The sequence below is a fragment of the Ylistrum balloti genome, unplaced genomic scaffold, assembly GCF_031769215.1.
Source record: "Ylistrum balloti isolate Yb309-2 unplaced genomic scaffold, AGI_CSIRO_Ybal_v1 Utg369724, whole genome shotgun sequence".
Taxonomy (NCBI): Eukaryota; Metazoa; Mollusca; class Bivalvia; order Pectinida; family Pectinidae; genus Ylistrum; species Ylistrum balloti.
In genome coordinates, this window is record NW_026781942.1 from 2,976,993 (window position 1) to 2,989,212 (window position 12,220).

The window sequence follows — 12,220 nt, forward strand, 5'->3', positions numbered from 1 at the left end:
TTTTCATACACCAAACCTAATTATAAGACATCACAATTGATATATACAAATCAAAGCTGAAATATAACAGTGCGATACATGTGGTCACGTGAGCATCAGACGACACAGTTAAACTGTAAACGCATGTACGCTTTTAAATCGTTTATTTCGGATGGAAGGCTTTATGCTGCTAACTTTCACTTTCTCTCGCTCCATTCTCATTGTGTTGACAAGCTATCATTTCTATCTTTCATATCCACGGAGCAGACAAAGAGGATATTTTCCAGAACGTTAGAGGAAATATAATTTCTTATTACATGTATTCTTGTCGCTGTCAGAATATATCGTCTGGAAAATCTATCACAGAGTTAACTTGTACTTCGTCAGCACCAAAAATGTCAGCGTCATGTTTCGTTAAACAAGTTGTACTTAATCTTCCGTTTAGTCGCGCCGTTAAACTTTGTTTCGCCAGGAACATCGACTAATTCCGGAAAAAATCGTCCATGAAGACCGAAAGGGATAGCGATAGGAAGATAAGCAATGTGAGTCGTGGTCATTGTTCTTGCGTCAATAAACGCGAGATAGGATCTTTTCTTGATACCATCTAAAACCGGAACTAAGAGGTATCCATTGTCTTCACCTTTCGATTTGTATGACGGGAAGGGTACGAACCAGGATTCTACTGGATAATGGTTAGGTACGAACCACATGCGGTCTCGGTTTTGTCCACAGAGATCCTTCTTAACAATAGCAATACGGCTTAATCGGGTGTTGTCCCATTTTAGTACGACGCCGTACACAAAACAGTAGTTTTGATAACGATATTCTTCATTTATTGTTGGTAGATCCAGCTTGTCCGCACATAGAACACCGTTTGATTCGTTGGTTTCAAATGTTGCAACGGTCACGTGGTTATTCTCAATGTCAATGACATAACGTTTCACCATAGCATGGGCATCAAAATTATTCCGCCTTTTAGAGTCCCGTAAAATTGCGATTTCTAGATTTTTAACAAAAGCAGGGCTTTTGTAAGCTGAAACATCTACGACAATCTTCGAGTCGGCTCCTTCAAAAGCGTTGATATGATGCATGGTAAAGACATTTGGAATCCTCATGGTTTTTACTTCTCCCGTCTTGATATGTATGACATAAACAGTTGTGTCCTGGTCTGCGAACCAATCCAGACTCTCAAATGGTTCGGCAGTGCGCAGGATTTTTTCAACGTTAATATAAAAAGGAGCAGCAAAAATTATGACGTAATTTGGCGTCGCCGAAAATGAGTGCATATACGGTACTTTGTCGACGTCCCACTCAGCGACAGATTCACGTTCTGTTGTTGATTTTATCCGGATAAGGCTAATCTTGCTTTTAATTCCGGGAATTAAACTCACGCTTGATACAAATGTAAAATGATTCGACGTACCGCTTTCCGGAAGTGGGTGAGCAGACGACAGGAAGCTCAAAAACGCGAATCCTCCGGAATGTTTGCCACTCGGAACAGCTGCGGTGATAGACTTCATTGTAGAAAGGGAAGACGGTTCTATCTGGTAGAGTTTCCAGAAGTCGTTTAAAACGACGTACTGGCTGATATTACCGTGTTCCTGGTCAGTGAATTTGTAAACATTTACGTTCATATTGTCAATTCCTCTCGCAAGAGCCTGCAACTTTTGAAACTCGTTAAATTCTGGAACTACACTCTCAAACATCAGATAACTCGCAATGTCGTTTTTGTCAACGGAATCTTTATAGAAGTCCGATTGGAGGTATTTTGTGGTGAAAAATGCTGAACCGTTTCCGGGGAAAATCCAGCTGCTAAGTTTCCCAAAAGCGTCAAAGGAATGAACAAATCTCCGATTTCCGACTTCAAACCTGCCGAGACCATTTCTGATCTGAAATATAACGAAATATAATTCTATTTTTGTATATATTAGAGACATTTTGTATAGTTTCCCTACTCATGTGTATGTATAAGGTATCTACCAGATTTTTAATACAAAACATATGTCCCAAAATGTCCCCACTTACATAAATTTATCGGACTTGCTTGTAAGTTAAATATCGACATCCTCGCATTATCTCGAGACGCCATGATGTCATAACGTCATAATTCAAAAAAGGAAACCCAATGTCAATTACAGCTCCGTCAGAAAATTGCTAAACGTATGTAAATGAGATTTATTTGATCTTCAGTTCATGAGATATCAATAAGCATTTCAGTTATTGTACAAACATGTTAAACACACGAGTTGTAATAGTTCAATTCATTTTGATTGGCTAACATGATGAACTTTGACCAAAAGGGTGTTTTACGCACTCACGGAAATAAGACCGCACAATAAAAAGTATACGATAGTTTTAGTAATAATTTGATTTCATCTCTGGCATTTTCAGTTTTGCATGTTAATTAATAAGCGGTATTTCACGACAGGCACCATCATTTATTACGCTTCAACTTGTGACGTAACAAAACATAGGTGGATACAGGACAATTAAACTTCGCAATAGCCTTTTTATTCTGGTAGAAACGTTAACTGGTAAAAACTCGTGGTTGTCATATATGGTTTTTCTTTCACTCTCACTAGCAATTTCCCAAAGGTTATAAAAAGTATTCGCTTAACTTTGTAGGTTTTTTGTAACTTTTGAAAGACACCACAACGACTCGTTGTGTAACCTCTGTTTATGACACTGAACAAAGAATGAGACATTTGATATACTACATATATCTCCAGTGTCAATATTTTTTAATTAAGAAAATTTCAATAAAATATTACAATCTATGTGAATGTATCTGTCACATTCTGCACTGATGTGTACCATCTTAGACTAACATCTATAGTAATTCTCATTATGCCCCGTAGGTTTAGTCTTACTGTAGCTATTATTGTTTACGCATTGAAGGAAACACTTTCGCTCGATCGATAGCGATAACATGCCATGGGTTGCGGGTTAAAGTCCCGAAGTGGCACACTGTTGTTCACTACAGTAGGCTTCACCAAGCTTACACTTGAAATCCTTGAATAGTTTGTTTCATAAGAATATCAACTCAAAATCAATCTGTATTAGGTTTTGGTGTAACAAATGTCCATTTGATCATATTTAGAACTTTTAAGGAATATGATATTTCAATGTTTGGCGTTGTACTCGCAAAACCTCTTTATTGAAAACTGAGAGCATTTATAAGAATATACGGCTATATCAAATACCATAACTCATGACTCGCTACCTATATCTCTCCTAGCGGAAGTCATACACCGGACAGTGTAAATACCATAACTCATGACTCGCTACCTATATCTCTCCTAGCGGAAGTTATACACCGGACAGTGTAAATACCATAACTCATGACTCGCTACCTATATCTCTCCAAGCGGAAGTTATACACCGGACAGTGTAAATACCATAACTCATGACTCGCTACCTATATCTCTCCTAGCGGAAGTTATACACCGGACAGTGTAAATACCATAACTCAGGACTCGCTACCTATATCTCTCCTAGCGGAAGTTATACACCGGACAGTGTAAATACCGTAACTCATGACTCGCTACCTATATCTCTCCTAGCGGAAGTTATACACCGGACAGTGTAAATACCGTAACTCATGACTCGCTACCTATATCTCTCCTAGCGGAAGTTATACACCGGACAGTGTAAATACCGTAACTCATGACTCGCTACCTATATCTCTCCTAGCGGAAGTCATACACCGGACAGTGTAAATACCGTAACTCATGACTCGCTACCTATATCTCTCCTAGCGGAAGTCATACACCGGACAGTGTAAATACCGTAACTCATGACTCGCTACCTATATCTCTCCTAGCGGAAGTCATACACCGGACAGTGTAAATACCATAACTCATGACTCGCTACCTATATCTCTCCTAGCGGAAGTCATACACCGGACAGTGTAAATACCATAACTAATGACTCGCTACCTATATCTCTCCTAGCGGAAGTTATACACCGGACAGTGTAAATACCAAAACTAATGACTCGCTACCTATATCTCTCCTAGCGGAAGTTATACACCGGACAGTGTAAATACCAAAACTAATGACTCGCTACCTATATCTCTCCTAGCGGAAGTTATACACCGGACAGTGTAAATACCATAACTCATGACTCGCTACCTATATCTCTCCTAGCGGAAGTCATACACCGGACAGTGTAAATACCATAACTCATGACTCGTTACCTATATCTCTCTTAGCGGAAGTTATACACCGGACAGTGCAAATGTATTTGTATTAAGTCTTTGTATACATTTTAAAAAATTTGGGACAATCTTTATGAAGGTGGCGTGTATGTTAAAGATGACCCATTTAAAAAAAGTATAAACATTTTTCTTTCAGAAGAGAAACAGTATAGAAACCAATAGCATGTTGAATATAATACCAAGCGTTTTAACATCATATTCAGTTTGAAAGACAAAAATAATTGTTAATAAATCTGTTGACTGTAATACGTGTATTTCGTTTTTACAGGATAAAATGACTGATGGGACAGCCACCAGGAATATAATTCTAAAAATCCTGACAACTGTTTACTAACCAACACCAATGACGTAGTGACCATGTAGTTCACGTGTAATCAAAGAGATAATACTATATTTGAGGGGGCCACATGCTGTATACGTCTGACCACGTCCAAAGCAATGTCCAGTCATTAACCCCGAATAAAGGGGTCACACGAACCATTATCGAAACAAACACATCGGTGTTTGTGTACTAGGCACAGGTGAAATGGCGGTAAACAATACTTCATTACAGTGTCCGAATTTCTCTAAATTCGAAATTTTCTGTTAAAATGTTTTTTTTTAAAAACATTGTTTTTTTTAAAAATAAAATTCAGTCTCGAAGCATAGGAACAGGCCGTTGCAAAAGTTCGGATAATTATGCGGAAAAGGCATGACGTAGGATATAACACTACCTCCGCCCCATACTAAAGTGAAATACGTATTACAGTATTAGAATTCATTAAACGAAAAAAAACTAACGAACTAAAAAAAAAAAAAAAACATTACACTGTACAATCAAAGAGATTGTCAAAAACTGAGGGCGAGATTCCCTGTGCAAGTTTCAAACGTTGAAAAAGAACAAAAGGAATGTTATTTTATCAGAAATGCCGCTGAGGAAAACACAAGTAAATGAGTTTTCATAAGGTCTACCGAGTTTCAGAGAAATTGAATAAAAATTGAACTATGAGATAAAAATCAACCGGACGTAAATGTTTGTCCGACGGACGAACAACGCCATATCATAAGTTAAATTGGATCATTATGAACGGACGTAGAAAATAAAGATTTGAATCAACAATTGATGAATCTGTAAAAGTGGAATAAAACAAACAAACAAAATGGTGGAATATATTATATGGTATAATTTACAGACCACATAACCACGTAACATACAAAACATCTAAAGATACAATGTAAGGAGAAAGCGGTTTTACACAGAAATACTCACCAGTGTTCCTTTGAGCCATGTAGGAATCGGTTTGTCAAAATATATCGGAACATTTTCCATCTCCGCTAGATTCGTTTTGAAGAAAACATCGAATCCAGGATCAGGGTCCGCAGTAATCTCTGCCGTTAAAATTTTCATAGTCACAAAAATTATGACTACAAAATTTGTGAAAATCTGATGTTCCATTTTCAAAGTAGGTAGCTGTTGATAGAATAGCTAGCAATTATTGTTGCATACTGGGTTTCCTTAGCCGGGGTTGCAGTCACGTCTGCCGCAGGAAGAAAGACTAGACATAATCTTACCTAATCAATGTTATATACATGTCTGGTTATCAATAAACTGGGAGTAGGTCGGGGTTGTATAATCTGTCTGGGTTGCGTAAGGACAGACATATCAGTAATAAGACACTATATGTCCCCATATGTCCCTATCCTTGTATGTATCCCCTCCCCTTCCCCCACCCTGCCTGGCTCTGTCGGTACGTATCTACGTAACGTGCTACGGTATCCTTGCAGGACACTCCTTCGGATTTCGACTATATATCACATTCTCTCCGAGTCCTCACATGGACTGTCAACCATAACATTTCTGATGTTTACATAAGGCGCTGTACATTAATTCTTCCATCGGAACTCAACCCCGCCCCACCCCAAATGCACGCATTCTCGAGAAAACACCAGCCCCCACCATACCTCCCCTCCAAACCCGAGCGATTTCCATCATGCCATTTGCTAGAAGAAACACGTGGTCCAACCGTGAACAAACAGGACGTTGTGTAACCAAATGATGTTGTGTAACGGGTTTTTTTTTATCGTTAATACATTGTGTGTAGGTAACCAAGAGATAGTGTAGGCGAGGTGTTCAATACAAAACCTCTAAATACTATTAAATGTTTCGTTTAGATGTTTAAATACATTTTTCTTATTATTCTATCTATTCTCAACAAATACAAACGAATGTTTCTAAGATGAACAGTAACATGCTGGAGACAAAAAATCCAACTGTATGTCTGAAATAAAGTTTTTCAGTTTTTAAGCGTGGGTTAACGACAACAACAACTGGTCATTGTTATATATATATATATCTTCCCCGTTATTGTTTATATATATATATATATTCCCTGTTATTGTTTATATATATATATCTTCCCTGATATTGTTTATATATATATATATATATATTCCCGTTATTGTTTATATATATGTATATTGTTATATATATATATATATATATATATATATATATATATATCTTCCCTGTTATTGTTTATATACATATATATTCCCTGTTATTGTTTATATACATATATCTTCCCTGTTATTGTTTATATATATATATATATATATATATATCTTCCTCGTTATTGTTTATATATATATATATATATCTTCCCCGTTATTGTTTATATATATATCTTCCCCGTTATTTTATATATATATATATATATATATATATATATCTTCCCCGTTATTGTTTATATATATATCTTCCCCGTTATTTATATATATATATCTTCCCCGTTATTGTTATATATATATATATATATATATATGTATTCCCCGTTATATATATATATCTTCCCCGTTATTGTTTATATATATATATATATCTTCCCCTTTATTGTTTATATATATATATCTTCCCCGTTATTGTTTATATATATATATCTTCCCCGTTATTGTTTATATATATATATCTTCCCCGTTATTGTTTATATATATATATCTTCCCCGTTATTGTTTATATATATATATATATTCCCTGTTATTGTTTATATATATATATCTTCCCTGATATTGTTTATATATATATATATATATATATATATGTATATCTTCCCTGTTATTGTTTATATATATATATATATATATCTTCCCTGTTATTGTTTATATACATATATATATATATATATATATATCTTCCCTGTTATTGTTTATATATATATATATATATATCTTCCTCGTTATTGTTTATATATATATATATATATCTTCCCCGTTATTGTTTATATATATATCTTCCCCGTTATTTTATATATATATATATATATATATATATATTCCCCGTTATTGTTTATATATATATATCTTCCCCGTTATTGTTTATATATATATATATATATATATATATATATATCTTCCCCGTTATTGTTTATATATATATATCTTCCCCGTTATTGTTTATATATATATATCTTCCCCGTTATTGTTATATATATATATATCTTCCCCGTTATTGTTTATATATATATATCTTCCCCGTTATTGTTTATATATATATATCTTCCCCGTTATTGTTTATATACATATATCTTCCCCGTTATTGTTTATATATATATATCTTCCCCGTTATTGTTTATATATATATATCTTCCCCGTTATTGTTTATATATATATATATCTTCCCCGTTATTGTTTATATATATATCTTCCCCGTTATTGAAATGATCTTTTCCTGTCGATGAGTGGACATTGGGTGTTTTTGGTCTTTTCCTGAAGTCTTTTCCAGAAAATACAACGATGCGGCAAATTTTCGTTGTGTTGCTTTCACAATTTCAGGAGAGATATTGTAATATGGCATTGACTTGCGTGTCTTTCGTATAATTTGGAACACGTTAAATTCTAATGTAGCACAAACCATTTGTTTATACCTCACATTTTTATTATTTCGCAACCATACTAGTACTACATTCAGTGCGGCCGAATTAACGATAATTATTGGTATTTCGCTGCGGAACAACAAATACCGGTCATCATATGTAACACGAACCAATTTTTTTCCCCATCATGTTTGCACATTGAAAATCTAAATAAATTCACACTTTCTTAATTTACTTATTGACCCCACCTACTTCTTGTATTAGTATTTACGTATTATCAAATATATACTATTGTAACCTTCTCTGGTATCTCGGTCACGTGGTTAAACGCTATGTAATAATTGTAGATGTCTTGGAGATTGTGTTAGTAAAATGTTTGAAGTTAAAAATAAATCATCAAATGTTTTTGCTATTGTTTACCAGGGACATAACTACACGTAGAGTGATCTTTTACGTTACCTGGCACAGACACAGAAATCACGTGACACACAGATTCAGGAACAAATCAGATTACATACAACATTGATAGTTTTTGCCGGTTTACTAGTATTCTGCTTTTAATTCTGCGATGACATGTAAAGAATGACTTCTACCGTAATATGTCAGGTTCCAGAAGGGCCCAGGCGACACAAAGCAACTTCGAACAGGACATAAATTAAAATGGATACACTTTTATTGTCCAGAGTGTCGGATAATTGTCAGTTATAGGACAGCTAAACGTAGATCACTTTATATTTCTCAAAAAACATTTTACCATGAAATTAATCCTTACCGCCATTACCGTTCCCTCTATTTAAACTTAATCGGTAATTTATAATAAGTTCATTGTTAATAATGAATATTACCCTTGTGCTTAAATTATCTCAACAGTAAAGTCCCACCAGAGATACAAAACGGGCAGGAAAGAATGGATGGCCCAAAACGGGAAAGTCATTCACCTGTCCTAAAAGCTAATGCATTCAAATGACTCTCAATCAAGTCATTCAAGGAGTTCAGTGATATGAGTGGTCTTTTTGCTAGGTTGAAGCTTGTTATCAGTCATTTTAAGATGTGGTCTGTTGTAGAATCACAATCACTTGCCATCTAGAACATTTCGGGTTAAAGTCAAAGCCAAAGGATGCAACACTGGCAGCTCAAACGGATATGCATCACAGCTATTTGAGAAACACAAACCAGTGCAGGTACGGAGAAATGAAACACACATAATTAATAGGGAGCACCGAACAACACATATAAGATCTTAATTTGTAGGGAGCACAGAACCACACATATAAGATCTTAATTTGTAGGGAGCACAGAACCACACATATAAGATCTTAATTTGTAGGGAGCACAGAACAACACATATAAGATCTTAATTGGAAGGGATCACAGAACAACACATATAAGATCTTAATTGGTAGGGATCACAGAACAACACATATAAGATCTTAATTGGTAGGGATCACAGAACAACACATATCAGATCTTAATTTGTAGGGATCACAGAACAACACATATAAGATCTTAATTGATAGGGAGTACTGACCAACATACATAAGATCTTAATTGGTAGGGATCACAGAACAACACATAAGATCTTAATTGATAGGCAGCATTGAACCTCACATATAAGATCTTAATTGGTAGGGAGTACAGACCAACACATATAGGATCTTAATTGGAAGGGATCACAGAACAACACATATAAGATCTTAATTGGTAGGGAGTACTGACCAACACATATAGGATCTTAATTGGAAGGGATCACAGAACAACACATATAAGATCTTAATTGGTAGGGAGTACTGACCAACACATATAGGATCTTAATTGGAAGGGATCACAGAACAACACATATAAGATCTAAATTTGTAGGGAGCACAGAACAACACATATAAGATCTTAATTGGTAGGGAGTACTGACCAACACATATAGGATCTTAATTGGAAGGGATCACAGAACAACACATATAAGATCTTAATTTGTAAAGAGCACAGAACAACACATATAAGATCTTAATTGGTAGGTAATACTGAACAACACATATAAGATCTAAATTTGTAGGGAGTACAGAACAACACATATAAGATCTTAATTGGTAGGGAGTACTGACCAACATATATAAGATCTTAATTGGTAGGGATCACAGAACAACACATATAAGATCTTAATTGGTAGGTAGCACAGAACAACACATATAAGATCTTAATTGGTAGGGATCACAGAACAACACATATAAGATCTTGATTTGTAGGGAGCACAGAACCATACATATAAGATCTTAATTTGTAGGGAGTACAGAACAACACATTTAAGATGTTAATTGGTAGGGAGCAACAAACAACACATACAAGATCTTCATACTCTAACCAATTGAACAATCATGACTCCTTATTAGGTAAATGTAATTTAATTACCTAGTTTTCATCTTAGTGACTAAAATAACGCAAAATGAAAATAATTCAATCATATCAATTTAATAATCAAAATTGTTCACCTGTTACAAGTTATTTCTGAAATTTTCATTTTAAATATAACTGATCTCAATCAAATATGAAATTTAACTGTTGAATGTTTTAAATATTTTTTTCTTATTGTAGCTGATATAATATGAAAATATATATTGATATATATATGTATATACAGGTACACTCTGTTGTTTTGTAAATGCATCCATTGTACCTAATTGACATCAATAGTTGCAAGTTTGCACACATTGGATATCAGAAGTCACAGGAGATAAATCTTGTTATCTCAGCATGCTTACAACTCTTTGTGCCATCTCAAAAATTTAAAAACAAAACTATATTCAATTTCTAATAAAGTTTGAAACAAAGCGAATAATAAGATCTAATAATGTTTGTAAACAAGAGGCCCAAGGGGTCTTAACGGTCACCTGAGGAATATATGTCAATAATCTGGGGATTTTAAAATGTTGCAAAAATGTAACAACACTTGTGCAGGACCATGTGTAAAACATTTGTACCAAGTTTGAACATGACCCACTCAATAGTTCTTGAGAGGAAGTCCATAATGTCTTAGCCAAACAGAGGCCAGGGTGGCCATCTTGGATATTGAATCACCCCAAAAAGTTAAAACACTTGCCAGGACCTTGTGTAGAACATTCGTATCAAGTTTCCCCTATTGGGGCCACGCCCTTTTTGTTCGCAAACTTGAAGCGGCTTCCCATGGGGATGCTTTGTGCCAAGTTTGGTAAAAATTCATCCACTGGTTCTTGAGAAATAGTCATTTAAGGAAGGTTTTTACATATGGCCCCTTTTACACCCCTTATGGACCCCAAAGGCGACATTATCACTTTTTTTCAACATAATATCATATGTCCTTCACTAAGGGATGCTGTCTACCAAATTTGGTTGAAATCGGTCAAAATTGAATTTTCGACCCTTTTGAGCGCCCCCTAGTGGAGCCGTTTTTGACCCAATTTTTTTTTCATTCGCAAACTTTGTAGACCTTGCCATAAGGACCCTAAATATCAAATATGAATTTAATCTGACTGTTGGTTCATGAGAAGAAGATTTTTGAAGATTTACCTAATTTTACCTCCTTATTCCCCCCCTCCTGCGGCCCCTATTAGGGCCATGCCCTTTTTCTTCGCAAACTTGAAGCGGCTTCCCATGGGAATGCTTTGTGTCAAGTTTGGTCAAGATCCATCCACTGGTTCTTGAGAAAAAGTCATTTAAGGAAGGCTTTTACATATGGCCCCTTTTACACCCCTTATGGACCCCAAAGGGGACATAATCACTTTTTTCAACATAATATCATATGTCCTTCACTAAGGGATCCTGTCTACCAAATTTGGTTGAAATCGGTCAAAGTTGAATTTTCGACCTTTTTGAACGCTCCCTAGTGGGGACGTTTTGCCCCGATTTTTTTTTCATTCGCAAACTTTGTAGACTTTGCCATAAGGACCCTAAATATCAAATATGAATTTAATCTGACTGCTGGTTCATGAGAAGAAGATTTTTAAAGATTTACCTAATTTTACCCCCTTTTTCCCCCTCCTGCGGCCCCTATTGGGACCACACCCTTTTTCTTCGCAAACTTGAAGCGGCTTCCCATGGGGATGCTTTGTGCCAAGTTTGGTCAAAATCCATTCAGTGGTTCTTGAGAAGAAGTCGAATATGTGAAAAGTTAACGACGCACGACGACAGACAAATCATGATGGCAATA

At 35.4% G+C, this 12,220-nt stretch overlaps 1 protein-coding gene across 1 annotated transcript; it reads right to left on the minus strand.

The window, feature by feature from the left end:
* Positions 1–383: 383 nt before the first annotated feature.
* Positions 384–5,585, minus strand: LOC132565526 (beta,beta-carotene 15,15'-dioxygenase-like). The gene is made up of 2 exons (XM_060230175.1): positions 5,448–5,585; positions 384–1,868 (listed from the first exon to the last, which is right to left on the minus strand). The coding sequence occupies exons 1-2, from the start codon at positions 5,583–5,585 to the stop codon at positions 384–386; spliced, it is 1,623 nt and encodes a 540-aa protein (XP_060086158.1).
* Positions 5,586–12,220: the final 6,635 nt, after the last annotated feature.